Source organism: Antechinus flavipes, chromosome 3 (genome assembly GCF_016432865.1).
Source record: "Antechinus flavipes isolate AdamAnt ecotype Samford, QLD, Australia chromosome 3, AdamAnt_v2, whole genome shotgun sequence".
Lineage (NCBI taxonomy): Eukaryota > Metazoa > Chordata > Mammalia > Dasyuromorphia > Dasyuridae > Antechinus > Antechinus flavipes.
This window is the reverse complement of record NC_067400.1, coordinates 578910601-578938436: the sequence shown is the minus strand read 5'-3', so window position 1 is coordinate 578938436 and position 27836 is coordinate 578910601. Positions and strand designations below refer to the sequence as shown.

At 45.5% G+C, this 27836-nt stretch overlaps 1 protein-coding gene across 1 annotated transcript in view; it reads left to right on the top strand.

Annotated features, from left to right (window-relative positions):
• Positions 1 to 11885: 11885 nt before the first annotated feature.
• Positions 11886 to 27836, top strand: part of MAN1C1 (mannosidase alpha class 1C member 1) — a 212015-nt gene continuing 196064 nt past the window's right edge. The window contains exon 1 of the mRNA XM_051988207.1: positions 11886 to 13630. Within this exon, the coding sequence (XP_051844167.1) occupies positions 13103 to 13630 (528 nt within the window). The 5' untranslated portion in view covers positions 11886 to 13102. The remainder of the gene's footprint in view (positions 13631 to 27836) is intronic.

Below are 27836 nucleotides of genomic sequence, written 5' to 3'. Positions count from 1 at the left end.
TGACTTGCAGGGGAGCAAGGTTTGGGGAAACTGGAAATGTGGAAAGGGGCGAAGTAATGGAGGACTTTGAAAGCCAGACAGAGGATCTTATATTTGATCATCACAGGTGTGGGGAAGGGGTGTGTGTGTGTGTGTGTGTGTGTGTGTGTGTGTGTGTAAGAGAGATAGACAGACAGAGAGGAAAAGGAAGACAAAGGCAGAGTAAGAGACACACAGAGAGACCTGAACATTTGTTATTCTTTCTGGCCTTATTTCTCTGCATTAAAGAAGGAAAAAAACCTTCCCTAGTAAGCATGCTTACACATACAAACATACACTCACATATATGCACCATATAAGTGTCATATTTCATGTGCAATGCTCTTTTTCTGTTCCACTTTGTGTAAGGGAAAGCTCATTTTACTTACATTTTGTTAAGTCAAGAAAAAAAAAGACCCCACACAAAGATAGAACACATCCCAGCAACATAAGAAATTCCCCCAGTGTAAACGCTCTCCACTGATGCCGGTGTACTCAGTTAATGACTGTGTCGGAGAGTTGCCCCGGGCTTGGGAAGTTTAAATGACTCTTAGATTGTCACAGAGCTGGGAAATATCCAAGGCATGACTTGAATTCAGATCTCCATGCCTTCAGAGCTGGTTCTCTAGCCACTATACCAGACCGTCTCTAGCTGAAAGATATAAGCCAACAAAAAAGAAAGAAAATGATGTCAAATGAATGAACCAGCTCAAAGTTCCAGAAATGGGGAAGGGGGAATCCAGAGAAGGCTTCATGGGAGTGGTCAAAAAGAGCGGGGCCTTGTAGAAAATTATTCTAAGCAGCTTGTTTTTTACTAGCACAGCACCAAAGACTAAGAGGGCACCCATCAGGAATGTAATGGAATACCACTGTGCTGAAAATGACAAAAGCGGCAATTTCGGAGAAACCTGAAAAGACTTGTATAGACTGATGCTGAATGAAATCAGCAGAATCAGGGCAATAATCCAGATTAGAATAAACTTTAAAAATTTAGGAAATCTCATCAGCATGATGACAACCATGAGTCCAGAGGACCAATGATGAAGCTAGCTGTCTACCTCATGATATATAGAAAGAAAAAGGACTCAAAATGCAGAATGATTTATATATTTCTGGACATAGCACCAGAATTTATTTTGCTTCATTGGATATTTGGTCTTTGTTTTTATTTTTTTTTCTACTGTTAGGAGGTGGGTGAGAAGGTGAGAAGGGAAGAGGAGAATAAGCATTTATAGAGCACCTACTAGGTACCAGTCATTGTGCTAAGTCTTTTTTTTCTTTTTTCTTTCTTTCTTTTTTCTTTTCTTTTCTTTTCTTTCTTTTCTTTTTCTTTTTCTTTTCTTTTTTCTTTTTTTTTTAAACAAATATTAGCTTATTTGATCCTCACAACAACCATGGGAAGTAGGTGCCATTATTATTCCCACTTCATAGTTAAGGAAATGGAGACAAACAGAGATTAAGTAATATGCTGAAGGACTCATAGCTATTAGGTGCTTTCATGACTCCAGGCACTTGACACCTACCTTCCCACATAATAGGAATAGGGATAAGGAAGACACAGAAAGGAAGGAAGAAAAGGAAAAAGAAAAAAAGAGAAAGAAAAAAGAAAGGAAGAAGAAAGAGAAAAGGAGGGAGGGAGGGGGAAGAAAAGAAGAAAGAAAGAAAGAAAAGGAAAGAAGGGAGAGAGGGAGGAAGGGAAAGAGGGAAAAAGGGAGAGAAGCAAAGAGGAATGGAAGGATGGAGGAATGAAGGAGGAAAGAAAGAAAAAAGAAAGAAGAGAAAGAAAAAAGAAAAAAAGGCAGGCAAGAAGAAAATCATTGAGACATAGATGGAGATACATATGTATACACACATATGCATTTATGTATACACACACACACAAGATAAAAAAGAAAAAAAGAAAGGCAGGCAGGAAGAAAATCATTGAAATATAGATAGACGGATAGACATATGTATACACATATATGCAATTATGTATGAGTGTATATATTACACACATACACACACAGCAGAGTACAGAAAGAAGGCCTGAAAGAGCCAAAGAGCTTTAAAAACTATAGGCTGAACTTATTACATGCTTAACTAGAAAACCAAGCCTTCTATTATAGAGATCTTCAGTTTCATGTACAATCTTCTTTTTCTGTTCTGGCATGTGTACCGAAAAGCTCACTTTATCTAGTATTTGTAAAGAATGATTTTTAAAACCACACACACACACACACACACACACACACACACACACGTTCTCCATAAAGATGCACTGAATTCGTGTTTCTACTGGGCTTATATCCCAAAGAAATACTAAAGAAGGGAAAGGGACTTGTATGTGCCAAAATGTTTGTGGCAGCCCTGTTTGTGGCTAGAAACTGGAAATTGAATGGATGCCCATCAATTGGAGAATGGCTGGGTAAATTGTGGTATATGAATGTTATGGAATATTATTGTTCTGTAAGAAATGACCAGCAGGATGAATACAGAGAGGACTGGCGAGACTTACATGAACTGATGCTAAGTGAAATGAGCAGAACCAGGAGATCATTATATACTTTGACAACGATATTGTATGAGGACATATTTTGATGGAAGTGGATTTCTTTGACAAAGAGACTTAACTGAGTTTCAATTGATAAATGACGGACAAAAGCAGCTACACCCAAAGAAAGAACACTGGGAAACGAATTTGAACTATCTGCATTTTTGTTTTTCTTCCCAGGTTATTTATACCTTCTGAATCCAATTCTCCCTATGCAACAAGAGAATTGTTCGGTTCTGCAAACATATATTGTACCTAGGATATACTGCAACATATCCAACATATAAAGGACTGCTTGCCATCTAGGGGAGGGGATGGAGGGAGGGAGGGGAAAAAAATCGGAACAGAAACAAGTGCAAGGGATAATGTTGTAAAAAAAATTACCCTGGCATGGATTCTGTCAATATCAAGTAATTATTAAATAAAAATTAAAAAAAAAAGGAAAAAAAAAAGATGCACTGAATTCTAGGGCAAAAGCTGGGGGAAAGGGCCCCATCCTTAGACCAAACTCCAGGGGCCTGGCTCTTCATAAATAATAACATGGTAGTCTTTCTAAGCATGTGCAAATTCCACCGGTTTATATATCAGTCATAAAAAAAAGAAAGAAAAAAGAAAAACCCAACCAAATACATGAAATAAAATAGCTTAAAGCCTCATAAAAATATATACTCAAAAGACCACACAAAACTCCAATGGGCTAGAAGCAAATGACATCTTTAAAACATTATCCTGGCATCATTTATTTATTTGGTTCTACTCCAGAATATTAAGTACTTTGGTGTGAATGAGTGATTTAGGAGGAAGAGTCTCCCTGCAGGGTTTTGCATCTCCTACTTTTTGGGTATTCAAGGCAGCCCAAGGTTGAAGCTTAAGATGGCTGGGGTGAGGATAAATGTCAAACAGCTGAGCCATTTTTGGCACATTGTTCTTTGGGCCTCAGTTTCTTAAGGTATAAAATGAGAAGGTTGAACTAGATCATTTCTAAGATTCCTTCTAGCTCTTTACATTCTTGTATTCTATGATTCTCTTATAGTTCTAACATTCCATGTTTTAATATTCTGTTCCCAAAGCCCTTCCATCTCTGATATTTTTTGGTCTAAGCTCCCTTCCAGCTCTAGCATTCTATATTTTAAGGTTTCTTTCAGCTCTGATATCCCACGTTCTAAGGGTCCTTCCATGTCTGACATCCTGGGTTCTAAGGGCCCTCCCAGCTCTGACATCTTGGGTTCTAATGGCCTCCCAGCTCTGACATCCCAGGTTCTAAGGGTCCTCCTAGCTCTGACCTCCTGGCTTCTAAAGGCCCTCCAAGCTCTGACCTCCTGGGTTCTAACCATCTCCCAGTGCTATGTTCCACTTTCCCTCCCAACTCTGACATCTGTGGATTAATCCCTGTCCAGTAGCTTGGCATCTCTATCTTGTTCTCCTTGGCACCCCTTACCCATTCAGCTTTAAGAGAGGCTTGTTCTAAAATTCCACCATTCTGTGACTTTTAAGGATCCCAGGACAGAGTGGAGATTAAGTATTTATGTACCTTTGACCCGACCTTTGTGTTTAAAGAGTCTCTCATATTCATTGTTATTCACCAGACACATGGGGCTTATCATTTAAGCCTCTGCAGTGCCATGCGCAACTTGATTCATAAATATCCATGGACCAAAGAGAGCCAAATTTTCTAGGATTAAAAATGGACACAGTTATTAAAAGATTTAAGTGGGTCCCCTATTATGACTTTTTGTGGGTTGTGTTCACTCCGATTTCCTGCTTTGCCCCGTTACCAAATAGGAGAAAGTGGTTTACTGCAATGAGAGATGGTATGGTATTATGGTTAGAGCACTGAATTTGATTCCAGGAAGATCTGAGTTTGATTTCTGTCTCCGACATTTAGTCACTGTATGATGCTAGGCAACTCACTTAATTTCTCTGTGCCTCTGTCTCCTCATCTATAAAATGGGAATAAAAATAACACTCATCTCCCAGAGGATTCATCTTGTGGGCATCTGTGAGATAAAATGTATGAAATTATTTCTAGTTATTATTATTGCTGTTGTTTATATAGATCCTGGTATATAAGGACCCATACCCATCCCTATGCCCACATTGGGTATGCCCCATATCTGGAGCCTACTCCTTCCTCATCACTACTTCTCAGAATCCCCCATCCCTTCAAAGCTGCTCCCTCCTATATAAGGATCTTTCCTGATTTTACTGGTTGTTAATGCCCTATTTACTAAAATTACCTTATAATTACCTTGTATATCTTTTATTTTTGTTTGTTTCATTTTGAGGAAATAATTGGGGTTAAGTGATTTGCCCAACTCCACACAATTAATATCATGGCAGAATTTGAATTCAGATCCCCCTATCCATTGCACTCCCTCAGCCACCCCCTTGTATATGTTTCATATTTATGCATATATTCATGTTGTCCCATCTTTACATCTCAGGATATAAGCCTCTTGGAGGACAGAAATATTCAGTTTTTGTCTTTGTATTTCCAGTGTAGGCACTCAAGTGCTTGTTGGTCATCTCCCCAGAGACTAGGAACCCCTATTCAAAGGCTGGCATCTAAGTTTTCTCCTCTTCCACAGTCTATTTTCCCAACTTGGAGAGAGCGCTGGGAGTCTTGCTTTAGCAGGAAGGAAGCAGCATCTATCTTCTTTGACCATACATCAAGCTCCACTGGAGTCAGTCATCCTTGAGTTTGGGCTCACGTCAGAATTCATTGGCATTAAAAGGTTGGAGCTCCATATCGGTAATCTCCTTTTGAAAGACATAGGAGAAGGAGTTCAGAACTCTTTGACTCTTTAATCAGCCATCACTGGCCATTGACGATATTGGCTTTGCCCAACAATGCACAGAGATGAGTTTTGGAAAGTCTCACTGCCTTTTATCATGGAAGTAATTTAATCTGTCCAAACTGGGAGCTGGCCCACACAGCAATCAGTGTCTTCCTCATTCTGAGGGTCACATCTGTCTTGCTGCTATTAGGAAACTGCATTATTATTTCTTGGCTCTCTGCTAGGCTACTGAGTGCATTATATTTCTAAATGGGACTAATGAGAGTGATAAGGCTGCAGTGTGGCCTTCGATTGTGACTGGGGAAGTTGGAGCCCCTTCTTAGCCTCCGTTCTCAGCTCCACCTGACATACTGAGCTGGATGGAGGAAAGAAGTATCTGAGACAGAGGACCTAGATTAGAAAATCTCCTCTACGACTTAACTGTTCAATAAGGAATTGTGACTTTGTGGAAGTCAGCCTGCTTGAGCTTCAGTTTCCTCATCTTCAAAATGAGAGGGCTGCAGGGGATGGACTACACGACCTCTAAATTTCCTTCCTGTTCTAAGCCTATATCATCTCGAGATCTGAGATGGATTTGGTCCAAACCTACTATTTTCCTGGGGTAGAGAGATCTTTTGGTAAATTATCCAGGTGAGGAAATTGAGGCAGGAAGAGATTTAGTGGCTTGCCTATCTGTGGTTACACACCTAATAAGTGTCTGAGGTGAAATTTGAACCCACCTTTTCTATTAAATAACCTCTGTTTTTCAGTTGCTCCCCCTAGACACTGAAGGAAGTAAGGAGGATGCTGGAGAGAAAAGGCAGTGAGATGCAATGCAACAATGTTTGCCATATTAGACTTGTTGCAATGCAACAATGTTCGCTATATTAAAAATGAAAACATTTATTATTGGAAATTATTATATTATTATAAAATACAATTTATTATTATTATATTGTATTGTATTATTGTAAAAATAGTTTTGATTTCATGGGTTCTCCCAAAGGATCTTGGGAACCCTTTGAAGTCCTTGGGCTGCACTTTGAGTCTCTGGTCTGGTGAAAAGAGCTTTTGACTTGGCATCAGTTGACATGGGTTGGAATTCTAACTCTATTAGACTTGGCAAATCACTTCCTTTTGCTGAACCTCAGTTTCCCCGTCTGTAAAATAAGAGGATTAGACCAGATGATGTTTAGGGTTTCCCTTGAACTCAAAAACTTTGGAGTCACATTCTGTCTCTAGGGATTCAGGGTCACTTTCCTATTCTCTTCCCAAACCTCCACTTTTCCTCTTTCCCTGCTCCCAATGGAGGTCAAAGATAGGGACTAGGGAACAGCTGATGGGAACAGAAAGTCACTAACTCTGACTCAGGGGTGCCTGGATTCTAATCCTGTCTCTGTCATTTCTTTATCCCTATTCTCTCTAAGCTTCAGTTTTCTCATCCATAAAATGGGGATAATCATAGCACCATTCCCAGGAGGGTATTGTCAGGATCAAATAGCATGATGTATGTGCTTTGCAAACCATGAGGTGTTAAATAAATGTTAGAAATTAATAGTAACAATAGTAATAGAGACCAGCTCCTCACCTGATCAACCTCAGACTTTTTTCTGTAATAACCTACTTGTTTGTAGGCTGTCTCCTCCATTAGAACATGACCTCACTGACAATTTCTGTATCCCTAGTGGTTAGCACAATGATTGGTCCACCCAAAGCTTGTTGATGTTGTCTCTGACAGATATTTAACCTTGTCTCTGGTATTTATTACTTATGTGGCTTGAATGAATCCCTTAGTTTTGTTGGGTCTTGATGTACTCATCTGTGGAATGAAGAGGGCAGACAAGGCATCTAAACCCCCTCCCACTTCTATGTCCATGATTCTAATTCTACAATAAATACCTTAATGTTTGAGAATCTTTCTACTTATAACACATACCTTATGTGGTGTACAGATATACATATACACATGTGTATACACACATATATACAATGCAGGTATATATATTCATATGCAGAAACACATATATATCTATATATATCTATATACATTATACACATATATTCTATATAATTGGGTCTTCACAGCAACCCTAGGGGTGAGATATGTTCCTGGTACTGTTATTATTACCCCTATTTTATTTTTTCTCACTAGCATTTAATTTTTCCAAAAACATGTAAAGATACTTTTCAACATTCATTTTTGTTAGATTTTGTGTTTCAAATTTTTCTCCCTTTCTCTCTTATCTCCCCAAGACAGGAAAAAATCTAATATGGGTTAAATATAAGCAATCCTTGTAAACATATTTCTATATTTGTCATATTTTTGTGCAAGAAAAATCAGATCAAAAGGAAAACAAACAAACAACAACAGTGAAAGTGAAAACACAATGCTTTGATCCACATTCAGGCTCCATTTTTCTCTCTCTGTCTTCGGATGGCTCTTTCCATTCCAAGTCTATTGGAATTGCCTTGAATTACCTCATTGTTGAAAAGAGCTAAGTCCATCACAGTTGATCATCACATAATCTTGTTGCTGTGTACAATGTTCTCTTGGTTCCACTCACTTCCCTTAGCATCAGTTCACGTAAGTCTTTCCAGGCTTTTCTGAAATCAGCCTGCTCATCATTTCTTATGAAACAAAAATATTCTATTACTTTCATATACCATATTATCCCCTTTTTAAAGATGAGGCATTGAGGTGGTACAATAGACAGTAGGTGCAGGAGGACCCAGATCTGAATTTTGCCTCAAGCACTTGTTGGCTGTGTGGCCCGGGGTAAGTCAGTTAACCCCTCCATGTCTGGGGTTCCTCATCCGTAATGTGATGGGATCCGTTCTATCTCTGAAGCCCAGGCATCCCTCCCTAACTCTTTGGTTCTTTCCCCCTCACCGAACATTGCTACCGTCTCAGCCTATTCTTGCAAACTCATAACCAATATGTCACTAGGACACTGACTGTCAAGATAACGCTTGGGAGGCAGACACAGACCTTCCCCCTGCATGTAACACTGAGATGAAAGACATTCGTGTAATCTTCCCAGCAGGCTCTGTTCTTTTTTATGGAAGTTTTGAACCCAGTTCTAATCCCATTCTAAAACCACCCCCACAACCTTGCAATTCGTACTACCAACCTCACGTGTTACATTTCTATGTGAGTTGTTATTGTGATCAAGAATCAGAATGGTCTCTGTAGGTTTGTCTGTTTTTCTCTCCCCTCCCCTCTTCTTTTTATTTACTCCGCCCAAACACGTCCAGGCCACTGTCAGAAGACATTAAGTGTCCCCTAAGAGACCTCTTTACAGCTCAAGTCCCTGGATCCAAGGGACCATGTATTTAGCACTTTCTCGCCGAGGGCTGTTCCAGCAGTTAATTATAGAAGGGTCAGCAGACACAGTAGGAATTTTCGACTTTGGGCCAATTAAAGAGACTCCAGGGTGCTCCTTATCTCTTGGCTGGGAGGCTTGGACTCTGGTACCCCTTGATCACACACAGTGCCAGCTGGGATGGAGGGGTGGGGTTTGTAGACCGTCTTGCTTCTTGGCAGAGGATAGCAGGGTACAGAGCCCCTACAGAGGCCTGGAAGGTTCCAGTGTCAGGTGAAGCAAGCAAGAGACTGCAAATCTGGAGCTAAGGCTGTGGATAAGACCTTTTTATCCAACACACCACCGGGTAGACCTATAATCTTGTCTTGCGCTGGGAAATAAATAAATTGAGGATCCAGCTTCAAAGGCAGTTCCTTCTTTACAAAAACCTATTGAAATTATCCAGTTTCTCAGCACGGCCTTCCTCAGGGCACCCTTCCCTGGTTCCTGATCCCTGCCTTCTCACAGGACCTTATGACTGCCTCAACACAGTCTTGCTAGTCTGTATAAAATATGTTGCTAGGACACTGGCTGTCAAGACCGGCCATGGGAGAAAGACACAGACCTCTCGCCAGCATGTGCCACTGGGAGGATGAGACAGGTATATCATGTAATCCTCTTGCCAAACGCCTCTCATTTTAAATACCTGGTCTGCCAGGACAGGGTCATTCTGGATCACTTCTGGTTTCAGGGGAGTAGGGTCAGAGGTGGGGTGGGGGGTTTCTCTGTCCTTCAGTGCATTAGAAGAACCTTCCTAGAGGAAGTAGATTTGTAACCTGGGCAAGCTTCCTCCTTTTTTCTGCATTTCTGACGGTCTGGAGCAGCAGCTCCCTGCAGTATCTGTCTCATCAACACTGCATTTCATTTTAAATTGAAGCTGAAAGCAGATATTTTCCCTCTTGCCTATTACACCTCTTAATTTGTCTCTCCCTCTGCTGCAATCTGTCTCCATAAAGGACTTTGTATGAATGATAGACGGTGGAACTTTGGAATAGCTGGGGTTGGATGAGCTGGGAGGGGAGACAAGCTTGGGCTGAGCCAGTTGACACAATGTTTGTGTAGGGGGGGTAGCGAGGATGGCAGAAGAGGCGCTCACTAGGAGGCCTTCCTGGGAGGGCAGTTTTTGCCAGTTATAGATGGCCTCATGTTTGCAGTTGGGTCTCGGGGTAGTGAGGGGGCTAGAGGCGGGCAGTTGGGCTGAGGCGGAGGCTTTGTGGGAGAACGCAGTCCCTTGCTGGGAGAGTGTCAAGAGAGAGGAGTCTGAAGACTCTTCTTGTGTAGGTCTCCTTATGGGGGTCCTAGCTGGACACGGGGAATGTATATGGGCAAGGGAGCAGAAGTTTGTGTTTGATGCTTACTATCTGTGTAAGCCTGAGCAAGTGACTTAACCTTATTGAGCCTCAGTTTCCGCATCTGTAAAATGAAAGAGTTAGATTACAAAGTCTCTAAGACCCCAGTATAATCTATTCTATATGTAGATAAAATCTATTTCTATATCACATATACAATCTCTCTCTCTGTGTGTATGTATTATATATAATCTAATATATAAACTATTACCCAAACGATCATAGAGCCGGGAGGGTCTTTTTGGGAATGGCTGCGTGGCAGGAAGCCGGGGAGCTCCAGCTGCGCTGGGCTGTGAGTCCCAGCCCGTGCAATGGATGCGTAGGGGAGGGGGTGCTGCGGCCCCAGGGTCAGCTGCTCCGGGGTCCATGACGCTCATGTGCGGTTGTTTGGGAAGAAGGGGTTAATGACGAGGCCGCAGCCACAACTTTTAGGAGAATGGGCGCATGTAACCTCTGCTTGGTGAGGGGACGGGGGGAGGGGCTGGTGTGGGAGCTGGGGGCCCGCGATACCTTTGCGTGGAGGGTGAGGTGGGAGGGGTTAGTGGTGTGGCCGCCGCTGGACGGCTCTGCTGTCGGGGGACACAAGATGCCTGTCCAAGGGATGCGTCCACAGGCTCAAGTATGGTCACAGTTAAACATTCAGTTAGAGGGACGGGTCCAGTCTCCAGACCTCCCCGCCCCGGCCCAAGCCACTCAGTCACAATCCCACTGGGCCCCGGGCTGACACCAGCCCCGCCATCCATCCCTTTTATAGAAACCTAGGGGGCCACCCAGCCCAACCCCCAGGGACTGGAGCATGCGGCTCTCCACCAATCCGGGGTAGGAATTGAAGGGGTGGGGGAGGTCACCCACCAATGGGTTCAATCTCTGCGCTTAGCCCCGCCCTATGTCCCCCTTGCATGGGGTGAACCACTGGAGATGCCTGGTCCAGCCCGAGCTGGTCGGATTGGGGGTGGGGGTGGGGGTACGGTCCTGTCTCTACGGGTCCAGCTAGTGCTGAGAAGCAACCAATGGACAGACGCGGCCCAACGGGGATCCCTCCGAAGCAGCCAATGTCCTCCTTCCTTTCTCCCTCTCCCTCCCGCTTTGTGCGGGTGCGACCATTCGGGGGAACGCGCGGCGCCGGCCATTGGAGTGGGGGGGCGTGGCCCGGCTCCCCAGCGGGGCTCGAGGCGTCTGGGCCAATGGCCTCGCGCCGTTCGGGCCGGGCCGGGAGGGTGGGCCGGACCGAGAGGGAGGCGGGGGGGCGGGGCTGGGAGGCGGGGCCCGGACGGGAGGCGGGGCCGTCTGGAGCTGTCGCAGTGAAAGGCGAGCCTCGGTGGTGGAGGGAGGCGGCGGCGGCGGCGGCGGCGTCCGCTGTGTGTGAGTGTGTGTTTGCAGGCGCAGGCACGGCGGCGACGGCGGCGGCGGCGGCTGGACACGGCTGGGAGGGAGAGCTGCGGCAGCATCTGGAGGGGGGGAAGGTGCGATGAAACCAGGTGCAGTGGTGGAGGCGCGGCTCCGGCTGCCTGCTCCGTAGCGCCTAGCGGGAGCCACCGGCGGCGGCCCCGAGCCTGCAGAGTTGGCCCGGAGGAGACCCCTGGCTCCGGGGGTACCCGATGCAGCCGCGACAGCAGCAACAGCCCGGCCTCGGCTCGCAGAGTGCATGACGCGCTGACGGGAGCTGGCCAAGCGCCGGGGACTCCCGGGCGGCTGGGGTGCAGCCCCCGAAGTGCCCCGGTGGCTCTCAGGGAAGGAAAGTTGTGGGCTTATCCTCTCGGGAAGCCCCTGGCCACGACATCCGACCGTCAGTTAGTCGGTCGGTGCAGGAGGGGGTCCGTTCGAGCGAGAGGGCGAACAGCCGGAGGTGGCAGAGAGGGACCGGTCTGCTACCGCCCGGTCCCGGAGCGCACCGGCAGCGGACTGTTCTCCAAGCTTCCGACAGCTGTTTTCCCCGAAGGCTTCTTCTCGAAACTGTCTAGTGCCACGGGGACTCCGGGAGACGGGGAGGGCTCCGGGATATTGGCCTCGAGACTTTTCCCCTTTCCTGGGTGTCTCGGAGGGATCTTTCCCCACCTTCCACCCCCAGTCCCTAGGCTATCCCTCCTAGGGTCCGGGGTGGCGGCTCCTCCCCAGGGCACCCTCCCTACCAACCCTCCTCTTGGGGTTCTTTCGATTTCCAATCCGGGTTTTCCGTCGAGGAAAACGTCTTGCCTTCTGTGAGTGTTGACAGGAAGAGTCTGAGAGGATGTGAAGGAACTGGGAGCCAAGTGGACTGTGAGAAGGGGGCGGGGGGCGCAGTCCGAGCTCCTGGGGACGTACGGAAGAGCAAAGAGCCCCTATCTCCTTGGGGCGGCAGGGACCCAGGACTTGGGCCAGACGAAGCGGGCGTCTAGACGGCAGAAATGCGGCAGCGACCGGCCCTCTCCAGCAGCCGCAGGAATCGCTTCCCCCGGGACCGGCGTCCGCGGGCCGAGAAGCCTTGCTGAAGGCAATCTCGCCTTCCCGTGGCTGAACTACCCAACCCGGCTGCCTAAGGGGAAGAGTGATCGGCCCTCGCCGCATCGCCGCCACCCCCGGCCAGGCCCCCTTCTCTCCCCTTCACCCCCGCCCTCATCTCCCAGGATGTCTCTGGGATTCGCTGGAAACTGACTCAACTTGTAACTCCGCGGCTAGACGAGCGGGGACCGCGGCCAGTGGGCCGGGCAGCTGCGAAGCCTTGGCACACCGCTCCTGCCTCTCCGGGGAATTCCACGCTATCTAACCCCCCCTCCCCCCCGCCCTCCCTACCCAGTTGTCTTGGACTCCCTCGGAATCGCCCCTCTCTCATGCGCCCTTGGCTAACCCCGCCGCCCCGCGACGCTTGAGGGTCTCTCCTTGGTTTAGGGAGACTCATCTGTCTCGTGAGGACCCCCCGAGTTGCTGCTGGCGTTTGGGATCTGAGTCCGGACAGACGGGACGACAGCGCGAAGCAGCCAGGGCCCGGGACACCCCCGGGGAGGTGGCCGCAGCCTTTGTCGCCCGGGACTCGAGACTCCGCCGGCGCCGGCCTCGCCCCGTTAAGGCGGGGAGCTCCGGCCGAAGATGTTGATGAGGAAGACGCCCGCTTTTGCCCCAGCCTCGGTCTTCGGGGTGCGCCTGTCACACAAGTTCCTTTTCTTGCTGTTCCTTTCAGGCCTCATCACCCTGTGCTTCGGGGCCCTCTTCCTACTGCCCAGCTCATACCGTTTCAGGCGACTTTTCCTTCCTCTCCGGTCCCAGCGTCTCGCCACTGCCTCAGGGACTGGGGACTCTGAGCTTGGGGACCAAACCCAAGCCCGGGGGCAGGAGCCACCTCCCAACCCAGCCCCGGCCCCCGGGGCACTCGCGGTTGGGCCTGGCCGAGGGGGGCGACACCCTCCAGGCGGTCCTACCACTCCCTGGGAGGAGGCTGGGGCCACCCGGGGCCAGCAGACCCCCGGAGCAGCCACCGGGCTTCCCAGAGCCCCCAAGTCTCGCCCTTTGCCCACCCTGGTCTTCGAGGAGTTCAGGAGCCGTCTCCGGCACCCGGTGCTGGGGTCCAGAGGCAACTCGGATGCCAAGAGCCTGGCCCAGAGGGAGAAAATCAAAGAGGTAAAAACAGAAACCAAAACCCCCAACAGCAAAATCCTGGCCCCTGTCATTGCTCGGTGCAGTCCATTTCTTCTCCCCGTTCCCCTCCTCCCTCCCCTTCTCCTCCCCCCTCGCCGGCCCCGTTCTCTTTCCATTAGCTTGGGCTTCTTCCAAACTTCCCTCTCCTGCCCTACCCCCCTGAACCTTTAGAGCAGTTCCCCGCCCCCTCTATTTATTTACCCTTTCCCTGCTCCCTCCCTCCTCCTTCATTGCAGCCTCCCTAACCACTGCTCTTCCCACCTAACCCGGTCACTTTCTTTCTATTTCCTCTCCTTTTCCTCCCCCGAAGCCAAATTTCCTTCCTTACCGGGCCTCCCTTCCTCATCACTCTTTTCAGTAACTTCCCCACCCCCATCCCCCACCTCTATCCTGGGGCTAGCGGTGGCTCAGGTCAGGCAGTGGGTTTCGTTCCTAGGAGCCTGGCTTCCATTTGTTTGTATTTGTAGGTCCTAATGGTCGGATTCCTATCCACCCTGCATCTCAAAGCCTCATCACTTCTGGAAATCCTCCGGGGTTGGATTAAGACTCAGCACCCACAAATAAAACCTAGGCATTTTTTAGGTGGTGCTGGGGGTGATGCTTTGCTTGAAATGTTTGCGACAAGCCAGTGACCCGCCAGTGAAGAATGCATGTAAAGCTTTTTGGCTAACTGTTGTGGAGTGTTAGAATAATTATACATGATTGCGTGTGATGCAGGCTGGGAGAATCGATAATACAGAGGCAGGGTGTTATGGAAATCTGGGAAGGTTATTGGTATAATGAAGCAGGGTGCTTTCTTCCTGGACTGCTTCCCTTGGGGAGTCTGCCCGCATCATTTGGTGCCAGAAAGGTGCTCATGGGAGTGGTGAATTGAAGCTGACTTTTGAGGTTTTCCTGCTTTAATTAAAAACTAACTAGAACTTAACCCTCTAATCTTTAATGTCTGCTTTTGAAGCCTGCAGGTTAGTTACTGCCGAAGCAGAGTGGGATAATGGATTGGGTACTGAATTGAAATCAGAAGACCTGATTTCCAATACTGGCTCAAACACTAGGATTACTCAGTCTTTCTGGGGCTCAGTTTCCTCATCTGTAAAATGGAAGGTTTGGACAGATAGCCTCAGTTGAAAAGCTCTGAATCTTTGATCCTCGTTTTCAGAGGGAATATCTCATCTTTCTCCTCTACCCCCGCCCACCCCCAAAATCAACTTACTGATGGAGAGATAAACAAATCTGTCCTAATTTTGTTTACTTGCTAATAGAGGATTAAGTCTGTATTGTCTTACACGGAGACATGACTCATAAATGTGACCTACCAGGGCTGGCAAAGTTGTTTAAATTTGCTTTTTTCTCCCGTCACAGCCCCACCCCCAATTCCCACCTTGATTTACTGAATCTCTACCACTTATGGGCTACTAGGTGGCGCAATAGTGCATAGATCAGGGCCTGGAGTCAGGAAGCCTCATCTTTCCGAGTTCAAATCCTGCCTCAGATACTTGCCAGCTATGTGATCCTGGGCAAGTTACTTCATCCTGCTTGCCTCAGTTTCCTTATCTGTAAAAATGAAACGGAGAAGGAAATGGCCAACACTCCAACATCTCAGTCAAGAAAATCCCAAATGAGGTCACAGAGAATCGGTCACAACATCATGCCGATGATTTTTACTATATATTTCTTTTACATCCTTAATCTCTTCTAAAATTCACAGCAACCTTGCCAGGCAGGTGCTTCGGTAGAATTGCCTCCATTTTACTGAAGGGAAAACTGAGGCTGAGGGAAATTAAGTGCAGTTGAATTGTACTAGAGATTCTGAAATCAGTCGCAGGACTTGAGTTTGAATCCTTGCCTCTTGTTACCCCCATGTCCATGGGTGAGACACTTGGCACCTCTTTCCAGTTCTAAACCTATGAGCCTATGATTTGAACTCAGGTATGCTGGGCTCCAGGTTCCAAATTTTCCCCTTATTCCATGCTGCCTGCCTAGCTCACTTCAGAGACAGCTGCCACTATATGGAATAGGCTGTCATTTCTTCCTTTTGATTGTTTTTGTTCTTTCCCCTCATGATATTAGTTAATAGCAGGAAGGTAGAGAGGAGGGTTGGGGGATGGGAAGCAACATCAGATTAAAAAGGCTGCCTTTAAAAGGAAAGAAAAGATGAAGGTGGAGAAGAAGTGCCTGAATGATGGAAGGCTTGACAGGCATTTGTAGTAACTTGGTGTTTGTGTGGAGGGGAGCAGCCTTGTAATGGGGACTCTCCCGGGGCAGATGCTTCCTAGTGGTTAGAGAAATGGCAGCTGTCCTGTTCTGGAGGATCTCTTGAGCTCATAGACTCCATGCGAGGAGGACAGTGGTAGGGGCATCTCTTCCACCTGTGGGATCTTAGGCATCTTGATTTGGGGCTGTGAGGAAGCCCAAAGGTCATCTAGTCCTCTACACTGATTTTACAGGGAGGAAACTGAGCCCCAGAGTGCCTGGTAATAAGTAGAAGAGATGGGATGGAGCAAGCAGACCTTTTTCTTAGGACATGGCCTTCATGGTAACCCATGGTTATCCTGGTAGACCTTCATCCAGCAGCCATTTATCAGGACCTATGGGAAATGCTGCTGGGGTTTAGAAACAGAAAGAAAACAATAACTTACCTCAGGAAGCTTACATTCTACTGGATACTTAGTGTTGTGTGGACATAGCCAAACTCCTTTTGAGCCACTGTGAGCCCATTTCTCCTTCCCTTAAATGGGGCTCAATTCAAAACACATTTATTTATCAGGCTCCGGGATGTGCCAGACATTGGGCCGAGTGCTAGGTACACAATGACCAAATCCAAACTGTCCCTATTCTTGACGAGTTTCCATGAGCTAGTACTGGATCCTCCCAAGGAAACATCCCAGCTGCCACTAGTTCCCTCCTGAAACCTTTTCAGCCTATGTAGGTAGGCCCTGATAGAGCTTGTGGCGTAGCATTGGAGTACAGTGAAGTACTCTCCAGAGGGGGCCTTCAGGGTCCTGGTTGGGGGATAGGCTGGGATGCCTTGCTTGGAAAGAGATACCCACCTGCCATAGCACCCTGAGTGGGGCTGGCTCTCTCTCGTATTATGTCATTCTAGCAATAACTCAAGAATGACATGTGGCTGGAGCCTCCATCTTGGCCCCATGCTTATTTATCCCACTGGTGTGCCCCGTGATACCCATCTGCCTCCATGCCATTTGCATTAAAGCATCCAACCAAACTCCAGGATTTGAGAAAACTGCCCGGAGCCATGAACTACGCCCCCCTCCCTTCCTCCCCCCCCCCCCGACTTACCCAAAGCATCCTTCCCCCAGCACAGAAGGAGGCACAGCAGCTCTCAAAGAAAGAAGGATCAGTGGGTCCCTGGACTCGAACTCCCTCCCTTTCCCCTCCTCCAGTGAGCTCAAGTCAGAAACTGTTAGTGTCCTTCACCTCTTCTCAAATCTAAGGTTAGACACTCTCCCCTGGCCTGTTGGCCCACTTTCCCCTGGCAAAGCTGTATAAACAGCTTTGTGCTGTCTCTCTGCTCTTTCCCTGACCTCACAGAGATTTTCTCTATTTCTTTTTCCCTCCTTCCCTATCACTACCCCCTCCCCTTCTCCTTCCTTTTCTGTCCTGTCTCTTTCTTCTCTCCTTTCCTTTACCCTCCCTCTTTTCCTTCCTCTACCGCCTTCCTCTTTCCCTTCCCAGTCCCCTCCCCTTTCTTTCCTCTATCTTCTCCTCCCTTTCTCCTACCCCTTCCCTCTCCCCCTCTTCCTTGTGTTCTTCTTCCCCTCTTCTTCCTTCTCTCTTCTTTTCCCTCCCCTTTCTTTTACATTCTCCCCTCTCCCTTCCAACAGCTCCTTCTCCCTTTCCCTCTCTTCCTCTCTCCCTCCCTTTCCTTCCCTTTCCTTTTTCTCCTCCCTTCCCCCCCTCTCTCTCTTTCCTTTCCCCCTCCTTCCCCCCCCCCTCTCTCTCTTTCCTTTCCCCCTCCCTCTCCTCCCAACCTCTCCCTACAATATCTAAATATCCCTGTCACTCACAAGGCCCCTCATTCACAGATCATCAGGTTATATGGTATTCCACTTTGAGTGAACAGCTAACCTGCTAATGTAGGGAAGAAACAGAGCTGCACTGTAGAGCAGACATATAGCCATTCAAGGGCCAGGATCCCTTTGGAGGAAAGGGAGAGAGGGATTCCCTGTGGCTTATATCTTGCCAAGATTCCTTCTGTAAACAGGCTAACCTCGGGCTCGTGTGGGCCCCCTTCCCCTCCCGCTCCAGTTCTTTGGGTCCATTGGCATTCTCCCACAAGTCTCCCTGACCCCTACAGGTGTGAGTGGGAGGTGCCTGTTGATAGGACCTAGGATACAGAAAGCTAAGGGCTTAAGCATCACAGGGTAGGTATTTAAATCACACTATAGGAAGGGTGTCTGCTCCTGCAAGAACTGATTTTTCCTGTTTCCCTGACTGTAATATGTAGAGATTTTTTTGTGTGTGGAGTTAACATCAGGCTACACATCTAGGTGCTGAACCTTCTCTCTGGGTTTCTTCTCAATTATTCTTTCTATCTCCTTTAAAATTTTAAAATATTTTTATTGAAGCTCTTTAAAAGTTATTCTCCCTGCCCCAATAACTCATCTCACATAACAACCTTTCCCTATAGTAAATAAATCTGGAGATACACCCCTGCCACCCCTTTCTCCCAACCTAGAATGTGGGCCATTTCTGAAAAATGTAGACCTCAGTCTGCACCTGCAGTTACCACCTTTGTGGGAGCAGACTGGTCACTGCATCCATGAGAATCTGAGTCATCCTCTAGCTCTGGATCCTTGTTTTGTAAGTAAACACAGACCAATGGGGAAAGTCTTGGACCAGAAATCAGGAGACTGGCTTCTAATCTTGCTTCAGTTGCTTCCTTACTGTGTGACTGAGGCAAGAACTTTTCTTCTCAGAAGGGTGTCCTTTTGTAAAGTGAAGTCCGGGTCAGTTTTTTTTTAGACTGAGGGGCTAATTAGTTAATAGCTGATGAAATGTCTTTTTTGGAGAGAGGGCTTTCATATCAACTATAAAATTGGTCTTGGCTATGATAGAAAATACTTGGAGATGCTTCCACCCTCAGAAAGGGAAAGAAGACCTTGATCTTAGTAGCTGAGTGACTTATAACCTGGTTGTGGTATGGCTTCCACAATAGGACAAGTCATCCTAAAATTAGTCAAAGTGGAGGGACAATTCAAAAACTCTTTGCTCCTGGACCTAAAATCAGTTTGAGTAAATATCTAGGCTGTGTGTGTGTGTGTGTGTGTGTGTGTGTGTGTGTGTGAAAGCCTTTCATTTCAACGTAATGAACACTTACTAAAATGCCCCTTTTCTATGAGAATCTGTGTTAGAGTTGGTTGTGTGTGTGGGTTAAAGCAGAGTACAACATGATTCCTGCTCTCAGGGGTGTTTTCAGACTGGTAGGAGAGCTAAAGCAGTAAGCAATTAAAATACAAATTAGAATGAAAAGTTCATAGAGATCCAGGTGGAATCCAGGGGAGAGATCACCATTATAGTCTAGAGGTGAGGAGGGCAATCCTGAACAGCTTTCTAGAGGAGTTAGTGTTTGAATTGGGCCTTGGAGGATGGGTTAAATCTCAGTATATAAAGATGGAACAGAGGATGTTTCTAAGAATGGCGGTTACCACAGACATGGTTCAGCATGACATGGCTAAGCTCACATGGATCAGGTTCAATCTTGGAGACTTCTCAATAAGTAATTATGGCTTGTGTCCCCCCCAAAGTTTCCTCTAGGGCAAAGCTTCTCAAACTGTGGGTCATGACTTCATATAGGGCCCCTTAAAACTGAATACAGGGATTGTGAAATTGTTTTATTATCAGAAAATATTTGCTTTATGTACCTATTTTATATACTTATATACTTGTGTAAAAATTTCTCAGACAGAAAGGGGTCAAAAATAGAGCCCTGCTCTAAGAAACATTATAATTTGCCTCATGTCTAGGTCCATACACATACATACACAAACACAGACATGCATAGTGTTACATGTTCCTGTGTAAGCACTTGGGCTAAGATACAATGAATATAGGAAGAGTTTTATTTAAAGAATGACTATTATTCTTCCTTAAGCCCAAGTTGAGACACTTTTCCAATGAGTCTCATTTTCCCTATGGACCTAGATAGACCTTCAGGCTTATAGTATTGACCTGGGTAGAATTCCCTCATAAGGGGAAAGAATTTGGGATTTCTACAGCGTCAGACAACCTTCCAAGCTTTCTCATGGGACTTACATGGGACTTACTTATAGCATCTTCTTGTTTGTTAAGATCTCCTCTCCTTCCCCCCAGTTAAGTGGGGAAAGAAATTAAAGTCATTATAGAGTTGAGCCTTACCCACTCCCTGCACAGTTCATATTGCCAGTGAAGGGCAAGGCTCAAGTTTGCCTTTCTTCCTTGTTTCTTCATTGTTTGCCTTGTTATTCCAAGGCAGAAGGACCTGGGCTTGGTCCAGAAATTCTTCTGCTGTGTCATCCTTGTAGCTCCCATTAGACCAGCATTCCGTTAGCACTCAGTTTGGCCCGGTAACTTCCTCCACCGCTGGACCATTGCCTTGGTCTGAGGCTCTCCTGGAAGTAAGGCAGTGAGAGACATTATTGAAGCCATCTGTATTTTCCCTCCGAACAACCTGGCCCATATCTTGGTGTAGCCATGTGAAGGAATATGGCCTCCTAGATAGAACAGCCAGCTGTGGAGTCCACTATATCTCTGTTCAAATCCTGTCACAGGCTACTAAGTAGTTAAATAAGTCACTTCATCTCACATTCTCTGTTTCCTCATCTGTAGAATGGAGAGAATAATGTAGCAGCTCATTGTTGGGGGCTTCTATTGAGAGAACACATGCAAAGTATTGGGGCAGCCAGATGCTCAGTGGATAGAGTGCTAGGTCTGCAGTCAGGAAAAGTCATTTTCAATTCCGGCCTCGGACACTTCCTAGTGTGTGACCCTGGAGAAGTCACTTAACCTGTTTGCTCTTCTGTAAAGTGACCTGGAGGAGGAAACAGTGAATACTTCTGGTGTCTTTGCCAAGAAAATTCCAAATGGGGTCCCAAATGGTCCCTTCCAAGACTGGAAGTTCTGTGCAGCGACAGATCGCTTAGCTCGCTTTAAAGCTGTGTAAATATCAGCTGTTGTCAGTGCCTCTGGAGGCCAGGGATAGCCTTCAGCCCCGAGTACAGTGCCTGGCACCCAGTGCTTGAGTAAACATGTTTTTATTCAGTTATTCATCCTAGAGGCAGAGCCTGAGGGTATAGCCCAGCTGTGTGAAGTTAGCCAAAAACTTCCTCAGGGCTTCACACCAGCCACACACACTTCCCCCTGGCCAAGGAGCATAAACAGACAAGGGCTAGCCAGGTCCAGGCAGCTGGCATTTAGCCTGGTCAGAGGGATGACCCTGTGCAGGCAACGTTCACACGTGGAAGGGAAGGAGATGGGACTCCTGTGATCTACCAAAGCATCTCTGCTCCTGGAGACAGCATAGTGACAGCCAGCATTTCTGCAGCACCTTAAAGCTTGCAAAGCACATTACATACACAATGTCACTTGATTCTCATGTCAATCCCCATTTTAAGATCGGGGAAACTGAGGCTGACCTGTCATGTGACTTGTCCAGATAAGATTTCAACCCAGATCTCTCTGATTCCAATTCCAGTTCTTTACCTCTATACCACAAATGTGATTTCCTTTTCTGTAAAATGGAGATAATGCTTGAACTACCCATCTCCAGACTAGTGACTAGTAAGACTTGTGCTTTCCCCTCAGGATGGCAAGATGGAGCGGGGCATACTTTCATCCTATTACAGTCCTTCTGTCTCTTTTGTCTTTTTTATTATTATTTTAATTTTCCCAGTTACATGTTAAAACTTTTTTTGTGATACATATACATTCATTTTTTTATATATTTCCATGTGTATTATGTTGGGAGAAAAAAATCAGAACAAAGGGGAAAAACCATGATAAAAAAAGATGAAAATAATATGTGTTGATCTACATTTAGTCTCTAGTTCTATCTCTGGATGTGGATGGCATTTTCTATCAAAAGTTTATTGGGATTGTCTTGGATCACTGAACTGTTGAGAAGGACTAAGTCTGTCATAGTTGGTCATAACACAGTATTGCTATTGATGTGCACAATGTTTTCCTGGTCCTGCTCATTTCGGTCAGCATCAGTTCATGTAAATCTTTCCAGGCCTTTCTAAAATCATTTTTTTTCTTTTTAAATTTTTTTCATCATTTTTTTATAGAACAATAATATTCCATTACTTTCATATGCCATAGCTTATTCAGCCATTTCCTAATTGATGGGCATCTACTCATTTTCCAGTTCTTTGGAACCTGGTACCATAAGGGTCCTTTCAACTTCTTTTCTGGGGTCCACCTTCCATCATTAGGTCCTTATTCCTTTCTCTTCCATTAACCCCCTTGATGGTCATCTTCTCTTCCCTGAATTTACCTAGTATAACTGCTCTCACCCAGGGTTCCGTATCATGCTTCTATCCCTGAAGCTAGAATCCGGTCCCAGCGCTAGGGACTTGACACCATTGCTATGTCACTTTGTAGACCTATGGACTGGGGACATGAGTCTTCTGCCCCTTCACTGAATTTGTTGTTCAGTCATTTTAGTGGGTCTTTGTGATGCAATTTGGGATTTTCTTGGAGTAGTTTGCCCATTTCCTTCTCTAGTTCATTTAGTAGATGAGTAAACTGAGGCACAGTTAAGTGAGGGTAAGTCACTTGCCTAAGATCACACAGCTAGCAAGTGTTTGAGGCCAAATTTCAACTTAGGAAGATAAGTCCTCCTGATTCCAGACCCTTGCTCTATCCATTGCACCACCTAGCTGCCCTTTCACTTAATGGCCCCAAAGAAATGTGATTTAGAGTTCCTAACTCAGTTTTAGAGAGGAAAAAGATGGAAACCAGGTTGTGATACTCCTTTGCTCTTTCTAATACTTTTTGTTTCTAATAATTAGCAGTTGCTGACATTTATAGAACACCTTGAACCTCACTTTATTGGTTTCCAAAAATTTTGGAGCAAATAGGCTTCAAATTGGAGACCTGAGGCTTCTTTCATGAGTAGTGTGTGGGTATGGCTTTTGGACAGCTTCTTTGTCTATTTGGAGACTTTTTGCTTTGCATCTTTCCTAGTTCATGGCCACAATCCAGATGTCTGGGGCTATTATGTCAACAAGGCATTACTATGTTGAATGTGTCTTCTATGCTGTTATTGTTTTGTTCTGGCTCTGGCTGTTCTGATATAGCTACAGTAAATGCAGGCATTTCAGACGCAATCTAACCTGCTAGTGCTTTCTTAGATTCCCTCCATATTTACAGGTAATAGGCAAATGTGCTCACTCTTGTCCATGATGCTGCTCTCGATTTTGCTATTTCAAGCCTTCCCCAGCTTGACTCCAGTCTACCTACTCAACCTGCTTCCTGTACCCCATCCACTGCTTTCCATTTCCTTTGCAGAGCTTGTCTACCTTGCCTGGAATGATCGTTCTTACCCTCAGCTGAATTCAATTCAAATACCCAACTCCTACAATGAGAACTTTTCTAATCTCCTACCACCCTGATTTCCTTTTACAATTTTTCACTTATTTATTTTTGTTCCATCAATGGATTGTAAATTCCCCGAGAAGGGTAGGGATGTTTCACTTTTTAAAAATAAAATTTGGTTGATATGTTTGTTTTTACATTGTCTACATGTCTCCTAGTATCCTTTCTCTCTGTTCCCAGAGAGGTATCTCATATAACAAAGAAAAGAGCAACAAGAAGGAAAAAAATCAGCAAAACCAACCAATACATTGAAAAAAAAATCTGAAAATTATATGCAATTTTCCACATTGGTAGAGTGAGAAGAGGGACCGTCTCATATATCTTCTTTAGAATCAGGCTTGATGACCTTGAACAGTATTATTGCATTCAGCTTTGATTTTTGTTGTTTTTTTCCATTTATTTTATTGTTGTCATTTGGTATATTGTTTTCTTGGTTCTGCTTTTCCTTCATTCAGCATCAGTTCATATAAGTCTTTTGTCTCTCTTCACTGTTTCCATTGTTTCTTATATCGCAGTAATATTTATTCCATTCCATTCCATTTAGACTGTTTCATTTTAATCTATCTTATTCAGTCTCTTTCTCTTTTTTTCTCCTGTCCTCCTTCCCTTCCTCCCTCTGTATCTGTTTCTGTCTCTCTCCTTATCTCCTTTCTTCCCTCCTTTCCTCTGTATCTCTCTGTTTTTGTCTTTCTGTCTCCATCTCTGTTTCTGTCTGTCTCTGCCTCCTTCTCTCTGTCTCCTTCTGTGTCTGTTTCTCTTTCTGTCTGTCTGTCTTTTTCTCAAGTCTGGGTCATCTTATCTCACTCAGACTGGCCACTCTCAGACATGAGCCCGCTAGTGATGGACAGGAAAGCTAACTGGGTTAGTTTACCCATCCTTAGGTTGCTGATTTCCCCTTCCCTGTTTTGGGGAGCTCCCCATATCAGTGCTAAGCTTAGTATAGATACTAAGGCCACAGCTCAGAACTTTGAGACTCAACCCATTCCAATGTGAGACTTCTTCAGCTGGGGGAGTGGGGCTCTCCAGGCATGGACCACCACAGAGATTGTTCTTGTCTTTGTATCTCTAGGGCCTAGCAATGTGCTAGGCAAATAGTAGGTGCCAAATAAATGCCTGTTGATTGATCATCAACCCTATAAACATATCAGAATTTCATAATGTGTTACTCTAAGTTCTATAGGAAGTCAAGTGACACTTAAAATAATTTAAGTCATAAATAATGCCTTGTGCCAGGAGCTATTATTCACATAAGCCAAATTGCTGGAGCATGGACTTCTGACAGATGATCGAGAAACATGTCCGGTGTTCATTCAAAGGTTAAGTAATCATCCAGTGCATACTCATGTCTTATGAGAGTCAGCAGGGAAAAGTGGAAGGAGCCTGGGCTTGAGTCAGACTTCAGTCTCTCAGCTCTGCCATTCACTGTATGACTTTGCACAAGTCACTTCCTTTCTAAGTTTTGTGACTAAAATAAAAATGTTTCTACTCCCTCCCTCCTAGAGTTGTTGTGGGGAAAGAATTTCTCATTTACAAAGTGTTCTAGAGAGATATCTATGGAGGGAAGAGACGCATAGCTTGGCAGGGCTGGGGCTGCTTGTTTTGTTTTTTACCTTGAAGAAAGGGGATCTCTTAGAATCTAAGGGTTGAATCCTGGCTTCCTAGGTGGAAATCCCTCGACAGAGTAGACTGAGGCTTCTGTGGAGTAGATCCACAAACAGAACCACTGAAGTGCAATTGAGAGAGTGTTGGGCCCAGTCAATCAGTAGAGAAGCATTTATTACATGCTTCCTGTGGGCACTAAGTGAACACTGGGGATACCAAGAAAGGCAAAAGCAAGCACCGACTTCAGGGACCTTATATTACCTTGGGGTGACAACAAAGAAATAATCAGATACCAAAAATCATACACACAAACACATATAGGTATCAAATGTATGTAGTACATGTGTACAGATCTTTATATGTCTATACACAATGCATGCACATGAAGATGCTTATACACAAATATACAGAGTACAGGGGAACAGGAATAAAAAGATGAGACAAGAGAAGAGAGACTGGGGAAAAGAGAGAGATGGGGATGGGGGGAGGGAGGAGAAGACAAAGAGGAAAGAGGGAGGGAGAGAGAGAGAAAGGGAGAGAGGAAAGGAAGGAAAGAGGGAGAGAAGAGGGAATAAAGGAGAGAGAGGGGGGACAGAGAGGCAGACAGAGAAAGGGAAGGAAAGAGAGAGAAGAGGGACTAAGGGAGAGAGAGAAATAGAGAAAGAAGAGGAGTAAAGGAGAGAGAAAGAGAGAGAAGAGAGAGAGAGAGAGAGAGAGAGAGAGAGAGAGAGAGAGAGAGAGAGAGAGAATGAGAATATCTATCTGAAAGGTAATATCAGAGGGAAGCAGCATTTAAGCTGACTCTTGAAGGAAACCAAGGATACTGCTAGATGGAGGGCAACCATATCAAGCATAGGGGACAGCCAGTCATTGAGTCTGAATTTTGACATTTATTGACAGTGTCATTATAGACAGATCACTTTGCTCCTCTGGCTTCAGTTTTACCCTCTACAAAAGAAGGTTATTGGACTTTATGGTCTCTTTTGGTGCTAAATCTTAAGAATCCAAATTGCCTCAATTCTCTGAACCTCGGTTTCCCCCCTCTGAAAAAGGGTGCTAAATACTTGCAGTAGTATCACTCTCCCCCCCATCCCGCCCCTTTCCCACATCAGGTGGCTGCCAAGAAATGTAAGTTTGATGCCATGTAAATGAGTTGGACTGTTTTATCATTTTATTATTCATTAGTGCTACTACACGGCCCCTTTGCCTATTAAATATCCAGCTAAATGAAAGAACTCTCCTCTTTTCACATCTCACCCCACCCCAGCAATTTTAAGACTCTAATTTAACTTTTGCCAAGAGAAGTGGATCCAGCGTACTGAAGAGCCCTGGAGGCTGAAATCCGGCTTTCTGGTCCCACTCCTGATACCAACTCGCTGTGTGACCTTTTAAGCAAGCCCCTTCCTGTGTCTGGCCTCTGTAACTGGGGAGGAGGTAGGGAAGGGGAGAGAGAATATTAAAAATTAATGGGCCCCTCCCAGATTTCTGCCATTCTAGGGTTCTGAGGAAAAGCTGATCTTTCTGGGGAAGGCATCCACAGAACTCAGTTTTTAATTCCATTTCCCCCTTTGGTGTTTTGTGTGTGCACTATCAGCAAATCTTCACCCTTTTTTACAACCGAAGTAACGATTTTTCTTCCCATCCCTCAATAACATATGTTACAGGACTCAGGAGTAATCTTAGATTTTAATTATAGGAATGGATGGGGGAGGGGAGAGGAGGAAGCCGGTGTTCTAGAGTGACTCAGATGATCCCTTTTGTAACTTTCAGGTAGAAGGGTTTGTTTCATGAACCTGTATTAAGTCTCTATGGGCAGGAAAGAAAGCAGCCTGAGAAATACGTGTGAATGTGTGTGTGGGGAGTGGAATGGGGGGCGGGGGAGGCTGCCAGGTGCCGTGGGCGCATCCTGTCAGACCGTAGGACCAGGATCATTGCCTGGTGCAACATTTTGGGAGGATGCTCCATGTGATCTTTGATTTGAGAGCATCTGTGAAAAGTACCGATGTTTCCCACAGCACTGCTGAGATTGATGTCACAACAGGATTGTAAACACTTCCCGTGACAGCCTTTGGCATTCAACTTGACTGTAACAAGAGTGTAAGGCATCTTACTAAGCTGTTTGGTTGGCTGTTTTCCCCCCCTTCCATATTAATTTGGCACCGATCAGAGATTCTAGCTAGTCAGGGCTGGAGTTTGAAGTCTTCTCTGTTGGGGGAGTCAGGATCAGACTGGCTGATTTCCACCCTCATCCTTGGCTGTTTGGCTGAGAGAAAATCTCCTTGTCTTCCTCTCCTCACCCTTCCCTCCATGCTCAGAGGAAGGGCAGTTTGAATGAACTTATAAGGAGGGGAGTTCTGAGAAATTATGTGATTTAGGGATAGCATTCTTGGTTTGGAGTTGGGAAGACCTGAATTCAAATCCTATTTCAGACACTTATCAACCGTGTTGATCTTGGACAAGTCATTTAATTTCCCTGAGACTTTATACAATGACCTCTAAGTGACTTTATAACTCTATTAATAATAATAATAATAGCTAATATCTATATATAGTGCTTTAAAATATATAGCATTTATATAGAGCTAACATTTATATATAGCACTTTGTACTTATCTCATTTGGTCCTCCTAATGGAGTAGGGGAATTGTTATCATCATCCCCATTTTATAAATGAAGCAACTAGAAGCTAGAAGAGCTGACCTATAGTCAAGAAGACAAGTTCAAATCCTGCCTCAGATACTTTCGAGTTGGATGGTGCTAGGCAAGTCACTTTATTCTGTTTGCCTTAATTTCCTCATCTGTCAAAAGAGTTGGAGAAGAAAATGCCAAACCACTCCAATATCATTATTAAGGAAAATCCCAAATGGGGTCATGAAAAATCAAACATAGTTGATGGGATTGAACTGAATTTTATAGATGAAGAAACTCAGTCTGTGAGAAGTTAAATGATTCATTTAGGGTAATAGGACCTGGTAACACTGGGTGATGCAGC